Source organism: Heliconius melpomene, chromosome 8, assembly GCF_056956725.1.
Source record: "Heliconius melpomene rosina isolate 202511_hmr_F chromosome 8, ASM5695672v1, whole genome shotgun sequence".
Taxonomy (NCBI): domain Eukaryota; kingdom Metazoa; phylum Arthropoda; class Insecta; order Lepidoptera; family Nymphalidae; genus Heliconius; species Heliconius melpomene.
The window spans coordinates 3,109,838-3,127,708 of NC_140396.1; the positions used below are offsets into that span (position 1 = coordinate 3,109,838).

At 32.3% G+C, this 17,871-nt stretch overlaps 1 protein-coding gene across 1 annotated transcript; it reads left to right on the forward strand.

Moving 5' to 3' along the window:
* Positions 1-8,152: 8,152 nt before the first annotated feature.
* Positions 8,153-17,736, forward strand: LOC146536682 (sodium channel protein Nach-like). The gene is made up of 11 exons (XM_085189621.1): positions 8,153-8,188; positions 8,531-8,718; positions 9,943-10,149; positions 10,354-10,528; positions 12,413-12,558; positions 14,133-14,259; positions 14,718-14,867; positions 15,683-15,875; positions 16,309-16,495; positions 17,057-17,163; positions 17,586-17,736. Exons 1-11 carry the CDS (start codon positions 8,153-8,155, stop codon positions 17,708-17,710), a joined length of 1,641 nt encoding a protein of 546 aa, XP_085045747.1. The 3' UTR covers positions 17,711-17,736.
* The last annotated feature ends 135 nt before the right edge of the window (positions 17,737-17,871 follow it).

The window sequence follows — 17,871 nt, forward strand, 5'->3', positions numbered from 1 at the left end:
ATCGTGCAAGCGCCACCAACACAGAATCGTTTTGATCTTTGCTAATTCAGGCTCCCGACTTATGATAAAATTAGCAAAATCTATTAATTTAAATTAATTTTTGACAGTAAACTATTATCTATATGCGTTTTGCTTAGTTCTGGTTAATTGTTATTCTTCTCTGTGCAATGTGTTTGGCAGAGTTTGAACTGTTCTGACAAACGTTACAGCTGTAACATGCAGGTTCAACAACCACTATATAACCAAAAATTATATTTTAAATGGATTTTTACTTCAATATGTGTGTCTAAAATTTTGGAGAAGGGCCTTCCACAAGGCTTCCTCAAGGAATTCATTAAAAATCTGACGTTAAATTTAAAAAAACATTAAGAATTAAGGCCGTCGTGGCGCAGCGGCGCAAAGGTGACCGTTGTGGGTTCGATCTCCACTTGAGGAAGTGTAATATTTATTTATGTTTCTTCGCTCTGGAACTCTCAAAACTCAACACGCAATGCCTCCAGAATTCACCAGAAAACGGAGAACGGAGTGATTAACACTAGGTTCTCTCTGCCTACCCTGCTGTGTGCAGGATACAGCGTGAAGCTGACATTGACATTGAAATAAAAAAATAATATTCGGGATCCATATAAAATTTACGGAACACGAAGAATTAAAGATATTCATACATAAATACACTCAAACACAGAACCCTCCTTCGCCTCGCGCAGTCCTGTAAAAAAGTACCAGCCGCAACCCGGAGACACCGCTTATTTAAAACAAAAGAAATCTTTGCATTTTATTGCTTGAAAGGGTATAATTTATCCATTTTTGTTTCAATGAAATCGAGTATTATTGGAAAAAAGTATAATCATTTAACTGGCTTAATAAACTCCTGCCAAGTTTGGTTAGTAGAGCGTATTTGTGATCGGAACCAGTCGTTTAATGGCCACCGTCTTATAAAAAGATGTAAGTATTTTAAATTGCTCTATATCGACAATGTAAGTTTTTATTTAGAAAATGGCAGTTAAAATTAATGTGAAATAGTGTTAAAATTGTATTAAAGCCGCCGAAGTCGTTAGTTTATGTGAACAAATGCTGTTTGTTATATTTAATAACTAAATCAAGTTTGATGAAAAAACTTACAAAAATAAGGACCTTAGTTGAAAGCGGTAGATAATGTAAATCATTCGATTTCCACTCGGGGGAATATAATATTTAATATTTCCATTTCCTGGCTCTGGTGACGAGACAGAGCGCGGTGTTGGATACCGCCACTGATCACGTAATGCCTCAAGCATGATAGCAGGGAACGAAAGTGTCTTAATGGTAACAGTGACTTATCACTAGGTTCTCAGGTTTAGTCTGCCTACTCTGCTACTCGGGAAGCTAAAAAAATAAACGCTATATATATAGTACAAGCATTTACAATGTGCTTATTGAATTTCCATACTATTTAATAACTTTTTAGATTTTGATTTTAAACGAAGGAGATTTTTGTCACTATCTTCAATAAAATTTCTATAATTAGGTTAATATTTTTACGATTTCTCCGTTTCCACAAGTTGTCTACTAATATATAACTATCGTAACATATTATTACGAGGTCGGGGAACCAATCGCGTTTTTACTGGGCAATTTGTTAAACGTTTTACGTTCCAGACGTATTCCAGGTTATTGCTTACCCTTACCATTTTAATGTTTTTACTGCCTATTAACGGACTGGAAACTTTAATAAATATATATAAATCATAAAGAAATATATCATTAAAAAATTCTAAGAATAGTATTACAATTTACAACACAATAGGGCTATTTCTTAAGTAGGTTCCTAGTTAAGTAAAATTTCAACTTTACTTACTTGTATGAAATCGTTCAAATAACGTCGTTTTTTTTTCATATCTTGAGAATGTCACCTGCCTTATATAAGAAATTGATCTAAGAATCTGTTAATTTGTAACATAATAATGATAAGCATAACTTTTGAAATGCATGTATTCTGAAAAAAATTTAGGTTTTTCACTCCAAATTCATTCTTTAACACATCAAAAATCAGAAATTAAATCAGCGTCACGCTGTATCCCGCACACAGCAGGGTAGGCAGAGGGAACCTAGTGTTAAGGCACTCCGTTCCCCAGTTCCTGCCAAATTCCGGAGGCATTTGCTTCGACACCAAAGCGAAGAAATGAAAATATAAATTTAAATAAATAATTCATCTCCTCAAACCGAATCTACAACCAGTTGGTCTTACAGTCATACTTTTTTCCCCTGCCCCACGACTGGCCTACTCATCAAATTGCAAATTTTTTACTTCAAATTAATCATTTTACCAAAATCGTCCTTATTCACTTTAAATTAATTCGTCTTGAAAAAGTCAATTATTTGTACATTTTTCTTCTTAGTCCATAAAGACCATAAAGAATTCTTTATTACTAAGATTTTTACAATAAACAAAGCACTAAACACAATGGATAATTCGTTTTCTAGAGCATTTAGTTCATTTCAGCTAGAAACCAAAGTGTAAAAAAAAAGTGCAAAGTTTTAAATTTGAATCACAGGCATCCTCATCAGAAAGAAAGAGAAAATAAACATAATCAATAACCGTAGACTAATATATGCTAAAACTGGTATAACACAGAAAAAAATCAAAGATGTAAAACTATATTTGAATCAGCTCAAATAGCAGATTAAAATCAAAGAAAATCTACATCGCTTTTCTTACGTTTAAAGACAAGGATTTCCCAATAATTGCGAATCCAATATATTTTTTTAATTTTAATTATTGAAATAACACGCAAAAGGGCATAAAATTATTAATTTAAACTAAAAAAAATGTTAATTTCAAAATTAAATAGCGAATTTGGTGCGTATAATTACGAATTCGGATTGAAACACCCATAAAATTAATTCATCCATTGTACCAACAGGACATCGAACTGTATACCGACCGTCTGAAATGTCATAACACGCCGTTAGTTTTAATTAACCAATAATATTACATATATGGATGGGGGATTTAGTGGAAATTCAGCTTGTAAAAAGAAGTTTTTGAGGAATGCCTGCAGCAAAACAGTATTGACGCCGTCATTTCTCTTTTGGTATGTGTCGGCGGCTTGATGGTTTTTAGTTCAAACGTGACACGAGGGAATGTTAATATGTGGGTATATAAATGATATTTGGATTTATAATCTGTTATTAGAGCTCGTGAGGAACCCTCAATGTCTCTATATGGCCAGTGACTAACAAAGTAATGGAAGTATAGAGGATGTATAAATATATTTGTTTAATTTAACTCGATTTTTATTGGGGCAATAGAAACATAATAAACATAAAATTCAAGATGCTCTTAAAATTTATCAACGTTTATGTTAATTTTAATTAATATTTACGTACTTGTTGCCAGATACTGTGGGTGAAATAGGGGTTGAAAGTTTGTATGGAAAAAAATTAAATCGGCACCGATTGTTATAAAAATTGAAATTTTGATTTTTAAAGGTTTTTAATTGAATACGTGTTTCATCGTTTTCTAGAATTCTCCCTCCAAGGGTGAAAATAAGAGGTTGAAAGTTAGTATAGATTTTTTTAAATCGGCACCAATTGTTATAAAATTTGAACTTCAGACTATTAAAAGTATTGAACACATGTTTCATGGTTTATTAGAATTCACCCATAAGGGTCCAAATAAGCAGGCGAAGCTGCGCCCGCCCACTAGTTAAAAATATACGTGTGACTGTTAACGTCTGCGACGGTTCTGGGTCCGATTCCCACTCAGGGGAATTAATTAATATTTATTAATATTCTCATTTCTTCGCTCTGGTGTACACTCTGGTACAAGGCAAAGCAAGCTAATGCTTGAGCTGCCTGCTGCCTGTATTAACAAGCACCCTGCATCGAACAAATAGATTTTAAAAATTGGATTAACTCCATACTTATTTTATGTAATGAAATTATAGCGATTCGGTTCTCTTTATCACCCCACTCCATTTTAGTTTACAATATATTGGCGCGAAAATAAGAAAACGATGAACAATCGTATAAAATGACAGATTCGAAATTCAAAAGTAATATTTTGTTTGTTTTTAATTGTAACAGTATTTATGGCCAGATTAAGTAAATAGTTTGGTTTACAATTAAACTTGGAACATTTAAAAATCAAAAATGGTTTGTGTTGATATTTCAGTTTATTTATAGAATTAAGTATCGCTGACATGGTTTTAAATTTGCTTTTAGTATTATAATATATATATTTTTTTTAAAGAAAAATCGTAATTTCCATCTATATACTCCAAAGAATATCTAACAGCTAATTAAAATTTCCAATACTATCTACAATTTCCAATATATTGTAGATAGAGTATATAGAAAATTACACGCTTGCGCTCCCAAGGTGCTTATTCGAACCTAGATCTGCCAGGTATAATTTAAAATATACACAAATTGATCATTTCAGTAGGTACCTATATATCACTGATCAAACCAACACGGCAGGTTATTAAATATGGCGGAATTGCCCGCAGAGCAATCATTTCGTGTTTTATACAGTGATTTCATATGTATTTATGTAAAATTATCGTGTACGAACTCTATTTAAGTTCAGATGTAACCAATGGCGGGTTGATTGCAGCACGAATGCTGGGGCCCCCTTTGTCTGTTATTTACAACGCCGCTGTAATAGTAGGTGACGTGGTACAGGCATGGACTCTATGTAATATTTTTTTACATTTTTAAAGTATTATTCCACACTTAGAAAATAAAAATATATTTTAGAAAACATATAATTTGAACGTAGCGGGATTTGAACCCGCGCCTCTTGGAAACCGTCCAAGCGCTCTGACCAACTGGTCACATTGTGACACATTGTCTCACATAATGAATTTTAAGGAATATTTTGCAACGTTTATTAAATAAATTATTTTTTAACAAAAAGGAAAAACCGACTTCTAACAACGAACTAAAAAGTGAAAAATAATTTGACAAAGATTTTATAATTTTGAAGTCGGTCGGTCGGAATCTCACTTCTGATACCAATTTAAAAAGTTTTTGCTTATAACTATTACAGTATAATCAATTTTTTACCAAAAAAAGAACAAACTTTCTCAATTTTGGCCGGATCCCATAATCGGAACCTAAGCAAACTTTCACCAAATTATCCTTGAAGTATATTCTTTCAAATAAAAAAAGAATCATCAAAATCGGTTGGTTGGCGACATTGAGTTATACGTCTATTTGTCGCGCACATGCATAATGCAAATTTAAGACTTATGTGATTTTCTCATAGATACCATTGTCAGACATGGACAAAAAAACATGGGACCACTCGGGAAGCTTTACCTTTCAAATAAAAAAAAATATCCAAATCGATTCACAAAAGTTATGAGGTAACAAACACTAAAAAAAAAAAAATCAGTCGACTTGATAACCTCCTTTTCTTACAGAAGTCGGTTAAAAACATCTAGACAGCTCTTAGATTTTCTATTTTAATATTGTTTTTTTTTAAATAAGAAATATTGCTAAAGAATTATATAAAACAATAATGACATCCAATATTGCAATTTGTCTAGCATAATATAAACTTGAAAAACATAATATAAACTTTAACTTAAGACGGAATTGAATTTAAGACCTTCACATTTTACACCGTTCATGCCACAACGGCGCGACCTGATAGAAGTTATTAACATGTACAAAAAATATTATAATAGGTACTAGCCCCCGCGCGGCTTCGCCTGCTTGAACTATATGAATATTTTATTATTATTTTATTAAAAAATATTTTTGAAGCGTATATAGAGAAGTTATAATATACACTTAATAAATCGTAATTTATGACTGCTTGTAAAATATGTTGTGCTTAATAGAAAAATGTTTAGTTATTTCATATACGTCTATCTATATCACGAGACCAGTCGTGAGGCCAGTTGTGGCCCAAAGGCACAAAGTGTGACTGTAAAACCGACTGGTTGTGGGTTCGATTCCCCACTCGAGAGATGAAATATTTATTTTAATTTATATTTCCATTTCTTCGCTCTGGTGCCGAAGCAAAGAGTTCTGCCATGCAATGCCTCCAGAATTCGGCAGAAAGTGGAGAACGGAGTGTCTTAACTGGCCGGACCAATAAAAAGACAGACAGACGAAAAATTTAAAATTGTCTGATTATATTTTAGTATTGTGTTAATAAATATATCCACTTAAACATGGTTATTATATTTTGAAATCACAGACAGACATTTAAACTTTATTTATATCTATAGATTTTATTTGTATCAGGCGACAAGTTACCTTAAAAAATATACAAGTCTACTATTTATTCCATATGAATGTTATAATTGGATGTAAATATATTAAAAAACATATATAATTAAACATTATATGCCTATATTAAAACATAATACATGCTAATAATGTCAATATGGACCAAACAAAGAGAAGATTTTTTTTCCTTGGTGTCATATAATCCAATTAAACTGAATGTCACTTGAAAATAACTTACTTACTTTATTAATTATAAATATATATATTATTATTGCTTGCTGACGGGTGTATAATTTTTAAATAATATCGCCTCATTTAAAAATAAACAATGACTTCATTATTTCTTTTTTTTTGATGGTGCAAGTTTCACTAGCCTAAGTGGTCACAATAATTGTGGAATATTATATATTTTAATTATTTTTTAGCTTCACGCTGTATCCCGCACGCAGGGGGATTGGCATTAACCTAACTCAACACTAGAGTGAAGAAAAGAAAATATTAAATATTTTATTTCCACGACTGGGAATCGAACCCACAACCGGTCTCGTTTACAATCACTAGCTTGTCTTTTAATTAATAATATATTTTCGTTTTCTCGATGGGTTCATACACATCTGTCGCTACTTAATGGAAAAGTACATAAATAAAGCACGCAAGTTCTCTGATCACAAGGTTTTCTTCGCATAATCCTCAAAATATGTAAATATCTATATATCTATATATATAAAATAAAAAAATGTAAATATCTATATATATAAAATCGAAAGGTCACTCACTCATCACGAAATCTCAGAAACTACATGTGCTAGGAATCTCAAATTTTGCATAAGAGTTACTTATAGGACGTAGGTAATCATGGAGACAGAAATTAATAATAACGCAGTTCACGCAGGCGAAGCCGCGGGCGGGCCGCTAGTATATAATAAAGGAAAAATACTATTATACTTAATAGCATCTCGTGACATTTAAACTATGTACATATATTTTCAAACATGTTGAATGCTATATTAGATAGTTTTTCAATGATTTTACATAAAATATGATTTTAAAATTTAATTGCACTTCAACATGCAAATCCAGATTGGATCAAAACAACAACTGTAATTACATATTTGTTCACAATGTCCGCATTCTAGGGCATTTATGGTTCTGTTAAATAAATAAATATATATTTAATTAAATTTCAAAAAAGAAAATATATCTAGAGTAAAAAGACTTCACCCCTAGTTCGCTTCGTCACCTCTCGGTCGCCCCTTTTGCCTACATTGAAATAAAAAAATTAAAATAATTATTAAGGTCTGTTGAAGGCCACCCAGGTATTTTTTATGTTACAGTTATTTATATATTATAATATATTTTAGCATTACTACATCGATAAATCAAATATTTTTAAATTTAAATGGGGGAGGGGGAGGGGAGACTTAAGAGGGTCTTAAAGTCCCTCAGTGAACCCTTAAACGGAGGGAGGGTGAAGACACTCTGTTTTTATAATTTCAAAATTTAATGTACAATGTGTAAAACATTCAGATGTTAAATATATGATACTTACGTTTATTTTAACTGCTAGTGTTTAACTTATTATTTAAAATGAAAATAAAATTTAATTTCTAACAGAATAAAATATACTAAAAAAACATACATTTTTATTAGAAAAAGTTAAATAAGTTATAATAAATAATTTATTTATTACTCATTGATTTATTAACTTTTTAGTAGTTAAATATAATTCTCAGACCAGTTTTACTATCGATAATTATTACTTTTCAATGCGACCGAGCGCTTCACTAATAAGTAAGGAGTAAGGAAGGTTTCTATTTTCAATAATGTTTATTTTTACGACCCGAACGGAACCCTATCTAAATGCTATAAAATGTAACTAGCTTGACCTTTGTTTCTCACATTAAACGTAGCATACATTTCATTAATGACAGTTGCCACTGGTGGTAAAATAGTGAAAATGGTAAATAATAATTCTAATTTGTAATAAAAAATTATTAAAACCTCGCCAAACTCTCATCAAGTCCATCATCTCTCTCTCATCAACCTTTGAAGTGTATTCTTTCCAATAAAACAAGAATCATCGAAATTGGTTGGCGTGATATTGGTTTATTCGTTCATTTGTCGCGCACATACCTACTGAATGTAAATTTAAGAGTTTTGTTATTTTGTCATGGATAACATGGCAAATGGAAAAATAAAAATGAAGACCATGAGGGAAGCACCAGCTTCCAAATAAAAAAACATTGTCAAAATCGGTTCACCCAATCAAAAGTTCTGAGGTAACAACCTCTTCCTTTTACAGAAGTCGGTTAAAAACAATATTTGGTGGCGTGACTACCGCAGAAGAATTAATAGGCCAAGAGCAAGGAATGTGAGCATTGAAATTGTTTTAAGAACTGTTTTTAAGAAGACACTGAAAGCGTACTTACATAATTGTTCACTAGCGGGTGTTTCGAAGATTTTTGATGAAAATATTGGTTTTAGGCAAAGGTAAAAATTTTAAATATTATGTCTAATATTTTCATATTATACCGCATGTAGCAGGCTAGGTAAATGAGTCTAGTGATAAGACACTCCGCTCCGCGGTGATAATATTAAATATTGCATTTCTTCAAGTGGGAATAATATGTTAGAAATTATTTATTTAACAACGTCTTTAAGAAGAAATGTATTTATCTTTTAAAATGTCGGCGTAATAAATATGCTACTTCTTACATTTTGCATTTTGCATAAGAGTTACTTATAGGACGTAGGTAATCATGGAGACAGAAATTAATAATAACGCAGTTCACGCAGGCGAAGCCGCGGGCGGGCCGCTATAAAAAAGCTATAAAATGTTTTAGAACGCGTCAACCTTCCCTTTAATTATACATGCTTAGTTTTTGTTAAATATTATATTGTAAAGAAGAAATGAATGACCTTTACGTACATTTTAAATTATTTTATTGTTTGTGTCGAAAATTAACAGACAAATTAGTGATGTTGACATTCTTTTATTGTTTGTTTTTTTTTTATTAAATTGCTAATGACAGAGAAATATGTGTCAAACCAGATATAATATCGATATATCGATGTTAGAATTGTTTTAAAATTAGCAAAAAAAAAAAACAAAAAAAGCTATGGAAATTTAGTTTAATATTAATAAAGATGTCGTTTTAACAAATTTTAATGTTTTTGCAGTTTAATTTGTTAAAATCTGCAAAATAAAATAATTAAACAATTTAAAAAGGTATACATTTTTGTTTTCGTCATAAACATAGATGTAGGTCAATTATTGCCATATGTTAATGCCGACCTAGTTAACTTGCGTCACTTGTTGCTAGTACTGTTCCTTATAATTAGGTACATTATGTTTTAACTTATTTTAGTTTCAGAGAGGGAACCTGGGAACCTACTTTTAAGACATTCCGTTCCCCACTATTCACCGAATTCTGGACAAAACGCTCCGCTGAATTCAATAATGTATAGAAAATTGGGGGGAAAATAGGGGAATGGATGTCTTCATCAGTATTTATCCCACCGAATTTAATATCAAGACTTGTGAAATCACAATTTATTTTTTATTTTAAATCTGACATTATTTTAAGATATCTATAATGTTTGGGGAGGCATATGTCCAGCAGTGGACGAGGACCACCCTGTCCTCGTCCACTGCTGGACATAGGATGATGATGATGATGATGACGATGATGATAAATGTTTTAATAACTGCAGGTTGATTCAAAGCGCAATAGTGGCAGCAATGTTCGGCGGTGTTTTCTACTTTTTGTTTTATCTGTGGTTCGAAAATCTGGCAAATCCACTGGTAGTTACTATGGAATCATCTACATATCCAATATCAAATATACGATTCCCTGCCATTACACTGTGCAATTTTAACAGGATTAGTAAAAAAAATCTTAAGAATTATGTGAGGAGACAGTAAGTTCTTCTTTTTATCATTACCTACAATTTGAGGCCAGCTGTGGCGCAGACACGCGACAGGTTGTAGGTTCGATTTCCACTTGAAGAAATTAAATAGTTACTAATTTCATTTTCTTCGCTTTGGTGTGGAGGATATACGACTGGCCTCAATATATTTCTTAATTAATATATTTTTTATAAATAAAATGACTTGTTTTGTAGCTACAGAGAGCTGGCCCGGAATAATGAATCTTTACACGAAGTAGAATTATTCTGTGTACAGTTGGTCAGACTTTTGGATTTTTCATATAATAAAACTATGCAGTTGCACCCACTGTTGTTGTCGTTCGCGAAACATCTTGGTGATAGCAATAATATAATAAAATTAATGGAAAAGGTAAGTTTATTTTATCCATACCTATATTATAAATTCGAAAGTAACTCTGTCTGTCTGTCTGTCTTTAACGCAATCAGGGCCAAACCGCTAATTTAATTGTGATCAAATACTCATATAGAGATGCTTGAGGGTCTCGGGATGAATATAAGATACTTTTTTTTCTCATATTTGTAATATTATCGATATATACCAATATATTAAAATACTTATTAATTTGAGATGCAATTTATTCCTCCATGTTAATAACAACCGTCGGTATGCGACCGTTGCTAAGCAACGATTTGCAAAGTTTGTTGTTAGAAAACGTCACCTAAAATGAGCTTGCTTAACGCATCTCTCTATTCAAAATGAAAATAATTTCATAAATATATTTAATAAATATTCGTATAGTTCAAGCGGGCGTAGCCGCGTTCGGGTCCACTAGTACTTATATATATTGCTGATGCTATTGTTATGTTATTAATAATTAATAAATATGTAAATTCAGTTTTACAGTAGATTATCTATAAATCTTTTTAATTCAAAAATCGAATAAGACATTCGATTTTTTTTTATTTAGTTTTCATTAAATAACGTTCATTCTATACGAAATTAAAACATTAATCTATATATATAAAATCAAAAGGTCACTCACTCATCACGAAATCTCAGAAACTATATGTGCTAGAAATCTCAAATTTAGCATAGGAGTTACTTATAAGACGTAGGTGCTCGCTAAGACGGGAATTTGCAATATTCGACTTCTAAGGGGTTGTTTTTCGGGTCGAAAGTTTGTATGAAACTTCGTTACAACAAATGCTAGGAGTCTCAAATTTTACATAGACGTCACTAGGACGTACGTAGTCATGGAGACAGAAATTAATAATAACATAGTTCACGCGGGGGTAACCGCGAGCGGGCCGCTAGTTAAATATAAAGCTTGCTCAAATAAATTGCATAAAAGAATAACATGCATCTATTCTATGACGGGTATTAATAGGTTGATATTGTTAAAGCAATAGCCAGAGGGTGTTTTGCCTTTATAGCGACGCTTATAAACAATGGGTCATTGGCAAGATCGAAAATGAGAAATCGACAAGTTTCACTCGGAAATTAATATTATAATCGTTAAATATATTATTTTATATCGCCCCTTGAGGCTTAACAATTACAATAATATACTTTTTGATTTAAATAATTAAATTATTAATCTTTCTATATATATAAAATCGAAAGGTCACTCACTCATCACGAAATCTCAGAAAGTACATGTGCTAGGAATCTCAAATTTTGCATAGGTGATATTTATAGGACGTAGTTGCTCGCTAAGACGGGAATTTGCAATATTCGACTTCTAAGGGGTTGTTTTTGGGGTCGAAAGTTTGTATGAAACTTCGTTATACTACAAATGCTAGGAGTCTTAAATTTTGCATAGACGTCACTAGGACGTAGTCATGAAGACAGAAATTAATAATAACATAGCTCACGCGAGTGAAACCGCGAGCGGGCCGCTAGTGCTTCATAATTCTATAGCTTTTTTCTTCGCGCATTTTTCACACCATGTGGGGTAAGCAAAAAGTAAATACACGATTAGTTACTATACTACTTTTTCCAAAAACTATGAAAAAGATTGAGGTTGAGGTAGGTTATGGGTTCGATTTCCAGCCTAGGAAATTAATTATTTAACATTTTCATATCCTCGCTCAGGGAACGAGACAAAGTGCACAATGCCTTTAGAAATCGGCAGAAAGCGGTAAACAGAAGTGTTTAAATGGGAACGGATTGCCTTAACACTAGGTTCCCAGGTTCCCTCTGTCTATCCTGCTAGTTACACAGCAGGATAGACAGAGGGATACAGCATAAAAAAAATAATTGACGTAGAGTATGAATGCTATACTTTTCCAGCTGTCTCCACCCTGTAACGAGATGCTAATAAGATGCGCCTGGGCAGGCGAATTAGTGGACTGCGACAAGATTTTTTCAGTACATCCAACAGCACATGGTTTCTGTTGCGCTTTCAATCTAGTCCTCCGCTACGACTCTAACGGCAGGTGGTGCTTAATTATGAATATTTTAGATTAAAATTACCAAGTACTTGTTTAGACATTAAAATTATTAAATTAAATCAGCTTCACGCTGTATCGCACACAGGAGAGTAGGCAGAGGGAATTTAGTGTTAAGACACTCCGTCCTCACTTTCTGCCGAATTCTGGAGGTTTTGCGTGTTGAGTGGCAGAATACAACGCCGCGAAGCGAAGCGCAAGCGAAGAAATGGAAATATAAACGTAAATAAATATTTCACTGCTTCGAGTGGGAATCGAACTCACAACCGTCGCGTTACAGTCAAACCCTTGTGCCGTTGCGCCACAACGGCCCTTAAACATTAAAGTGTAATATGACAAATGCTTCATAAATATTTATGGAATTATTTATTAGTCCGGACGCTAATTAATGAAAAATGTAAATACCAATTTGTATGATGTATGTGACATGGTTACTGAATAATTGATAATAGTAGACACCTGTCAGTTTTTTCTAAATTTATATCATAAAAGATATGGCCCAAGATCCCAGAGCCGCCAGACCTACGTCATTTTAGTAAAGCTGAAATTTTGAGGACTATTAGTCTAATATGTAGTTGAGACAGTGCGCTTACTCACTAACTTGAAATTGGGGACCTTTTTAGAGGTAGTGCCAAATAATGGTATATCTCTGTCTGGGAAGATGATTGAGCCATCGGAATGATTTGGGTGCTTGTGATGGATTTTGAAATAGTCCGTAAATAACATATTTAAAATTAAAGTTTGATTGTTTAACGCCATTTGCCCCAATTTTAAACAACTTTTAAGACGTCTGGCAGGTGTAAAGGCCCACGTAAAGGGTCTGGTAATAATAAATATACATTTTATACATTATTCTTAAAAATATATTTAAGAACGAGCGTTTCTATTTTAACGTAGTTGGATGTATACATTAAGATGGCGCTATCTCTGAAAGGTCCTCACTTTCAATTTAGAGAGTATTCATACAGTCTTAACAACATATTAGACTATTAATCCTCAAAATTTCAGCTTTGCTAAAATGACGTAGGTCTTGGAGCCCTGGGATCTCAGTCTAATACTTTTATATCTCTATCAAATTATGTCTACTAAATTTCACTGTGGGCATTTTAGTTAAAATAAATTAACTTAACTGATATTGTAATTAATTTATCAAATATTTATTTAGCCAAGTTTGTAGTTGAAGTTATTTTTTTCAAAATAAGGCAATTGAAAAAGATAACTTAATTAATTTATGAACTGCTGCTGTTACTGTAGTAAATGAATTACTATTTATTAATACATATTTTAATTTCTTCGGTCTGGTACCAAGGCAAAGTACGGCGTAGAGTTCCGTCACTCAACACTCACTGCCTCCAAAATTTCCTCTGTCTACCCTGCAATACCTGCTATATTCGGAATACAGCATAAAGCTGATTTTTTTAAATAATTAATTCTCCCCAGTAAGAATCGAACCCACTACCGTCGCGTTACAGTCTCTGCGCTACTACGGCATCAAGTAAATACATTATTGACTATCGCTTGTTATTTAAATTACTATTATTTATTTTATCTCGTTTTTATAGACTTGACAGGACTATTTACACCATGAAGAGGCAACATGATCCAGGGCAATTGAATGGACTTAATGTAATTTTAGACTCTATGGTCGATGACTACACCTATACCTTATATAATATGGTAGGGTTTGAAGTGAGTATTATATTAATCAATAATCAGCTTCACGCTGTATCCCGCAGACAGCAGGTTAGACAGAGGGAACCCAGTGTTAAGACACTCCGTTCCACACGAAGAAATTGTAGTATAAATATTTCACTTCCTCGAGTGGAGATCGAACCCGCAATCGTCGCTTTTACAGTTTCTTCTGCCTCAGGAACGCCGGCCTCTTTAATTTACATTTATTAATACATATATATATTTACAAAAGAATATTTACACATTTTATAATAAATGTTAATAAATACATTTATGGGCCAGATGGGCCGACGACATAAAGAGGTTGGTGGGAAGCGGATGGGTCCGAAGAGCTGAGGATCGAGGGTCGTGGCGAGAATTGGGGAAGGCCTATGCCTAACAGTGGAGGGCTGTTGATGATGATGATGATGATGATGATACATTTAATTTATAAAGCGAACATATAAAAATTACAGGTCCTAATTTTCGATCCCACCCATTTCGCCGACCCGACTGGCGGTCGAGTCATACAGAGGATTGCGCAGCCGAACCAGGCTGTGTTCTTTGAAATAAAAACTGTCAAGCAAATAGCAACCACAGAAGTCCGCAAATATCCAACAAAAACGGTTCCATTTTTATCCTTTTATAAATAAAACTAATTTTATTAATTAGCTTAACGAAAGTGTTAGTAGTGTTGTTAGTGTTACCCGGTTAAGGTTCCCTGCTATGAGCGGGATGCAACGTGAAAAATATATGACTAATTATTCATCTCAATATGCAATTCCATCGAATTTTCGTTGAGTTTTGTAAAACAACCGAAGCGAGGAAATAAAAATATTAAATAATTAATTCCCTCGAGAGAATTGAACTCACAACTGTCGCTTTTACACAGAGAGACAGTCACACACACACAGAGGCCTAAACGCGCTACCGTGTAAATCTATAATTTGCTAAAATTACACATTTTAATGGCAAGGCAACAATATAAAGCAAGATTCTTGGAAAACAAATTTACTTTTGCTACATTTTACTTAACTTAAGTAGATAATTCGCATTCATAATTTGTAAATATGAATGTCGTAATCGACGATTAGAAACTCGCTCAATAGCCGTATAATTGGTACAAATTATATTGTTAACTTGTTTTTGTATGCAATATTTTTGTCCTGCATACCCGAGGTAGACCGAGAGTCAAGACACTCCGTTTTCTCAAGACGCAAGGCCTCCAGAATTTGGCGGAAAATGAGGAACAGAAGTGTCTTAATGGGAACGAAATGTCTTAGCTCTAGTTTCCCAGGTTCCCTCTGCCTACTTTGCTACGTGCGGGATGTAGCGTAAATTGGCATAGATTTTTATTAATTATGTATTTTATATACATAATAAATATTAATTAATACCAAGAAAATTATGTTATTAAATTTATAAAAAAATTTTTTTTCAGCGGCAATGTCTCTTTCATGATGAAATGAAGGAAGAATTCAACGACTTGTACTCTTACAGCACCTGCATAGTCAAGTGTCGCGCCAGAACTATTGAATCTCTCTGCAAATGCACACCATTCTTCTACCCTACTCCTTCTAATCTAGGTCCTATTTGCACCTTAGATGATTTGAAGTGCTTAAATAAATACAGAGGTAAAGAAAAACCTTCTGTTTGCCGTACTTAAATTTAATTTGTCTATGAAAATTTCTACCCACATAATTACGTAATTTGACAATTGTTTAAGTATTTTATTAAATTGTCTTTAAAGTTTTTCGTTGAATGTATTGATGAATTATGAATTTAATTATTTATTTAAATATTTATTTGAGTGGAATAAATTATTAAACATTATTACTTATACCGCCTTCAAATCTGAGATCGATCTTGAGATGCCGTTATCAGTCATAAATTATATATCATAAATGATATCTCAAGATCGATGTCAGACTTGAGAACGATTTATCAATATGGCAAGGTTTATTTAATTTCAGTAAAAGTGAAGACTAAGAATCCTCCATCCATGTAGAATATAGTGCCTATAGTGCCTTTCAATAATTTTTTCAATAATTTTTATAAACATTCCAGAAAAACTATTCTACTTATATCCACTAGACGCTGTCAACACTGAAGGCTTAGAAACGGAGCTCCAAGATTCTCTTTACTGCGAAGAATGTTTACCAGACTGTGAACTCACACAACATTTTACTAAGCATTCCAAAATACCGCTCTGGCGTGTAAATAATAAAAATAAAGAATTTACAACCCATTTTCTGTAAGTAATGTTATATAAAGTTAAAAAAAAATTGTAGGAATCCTGTCTTCACGAACGCTGCCCATCCGAGCTGGAGAGACATCTTAGTCGAAGTTGGATTTATCTAGCTGGATTGATTGAGAACACCTTATTTTTAAGAATCTATATATGTATGCTTATTATTCACCAATATTATACTAAATAGCTAGGTTTAAAAAATATAGTTCTTTTATTTATGCTATTATATATTTATTCTTATAAGAATAACTAATGCCATGCCGACGTAAGGCTGAGGCATAAGCGTGCGACAGTAAACGCAACGGTTGTGAGTTCGATTTCCATTTGGAGGTAGGTATAGGCGAATCTAAACAAATTTGTAAATATTCATAATATGTACGTTAGCACCATTACCTATACTTATTTATAAATTTAAAAAACAAATCTACACAGATTAAGAAAATGGCTCGACAATTTACTTGTAATAATTATAATTAATTTAATAATGCAATAATTAATTTACTTACAATAATAATGCAATAATTAATTTACTTACAAAAAAACGAACATTATTTTTTTTTGCAGTAGTGGAATAAACATGACAGATAAATGTCTGCTAAGCATTTATCAAACCTCCCCCGACGGCGTATTGAACCGTCTTGACGCTGTTTTCTACTGGTTCGAGATTGTGAGTAAGTATTGTGTGATATTTCCATTATCTTTTTATTATTTACTTCGTATAAGAATGTCCATTTTTTTGTGGCCTGGTGTGGTTTGCTGGAAAAGTTAAGAAAATCGTAATATTTAACTGGCTCTTCTATCCAACTTTTCGTTGTTCAAATTTCAACAGAAATATAAAGGTTTTAAACGAAATTTTAAACTAGTTTTTTCCATTTATTTTCAATTCACATTTTTTTATAATGCTGGTGAAAAAAATAACTTACTTTTAATATACCTTATGAAATGAACTAAACAATTGACGAAAATTTATACAGAACTCTGATATATTTTATCAGTTTTAACATTTACAAAATGTTACAAATAAACTTTACCATAAATTATTTTTCGATTCTTTATTAAAATATTGATATATATTTGCCTTATACTTTTACAGGTAATATCGGGGGATTTTGTAGCATACTAGTGGGCTTCTCTATAATTAGTATAATTGAGTTTTTATATTATTTTTTGATACAATTTCTAATAAATTTATATGATTTTTATAACGAATACAGCTAAATAATGGTTTCTCCAAAATATAAATAAACGAACTAAATATAAAGTTTTGTAGTTTTATTGTTTGCTTGCTTATTTATTTTATATAATAAATGCTATTTAAAAATCTTTAAGATTTAGAGATGATATAGGTACTTAAATCAAATACAAGACTAATAATAATA

Bases quoted from the DNA above. Each gene is read 5' to 3' on its own strand.
- LOC146536682 (XM_085189621.1), top strand. From the start codon at position 8,153: ATGACAGTTGCCACTGGTGGTAAAATAGTGAAAATG. The intron at 8,719-9,942 runs GTAAAAATTTTA...TAATAACTGCAG, and splicing joins AATATTGGTTTTAGGCAAAG to GTTGATTCAAAGCGCAATAG. The intron at 12,559-14,132 runs GTGGTGCTTAAT...TCGTTTTTATAG, and splicing joins CGCTACGACTCTAACGGCAG to ACTTGACAGGACTATTTACA.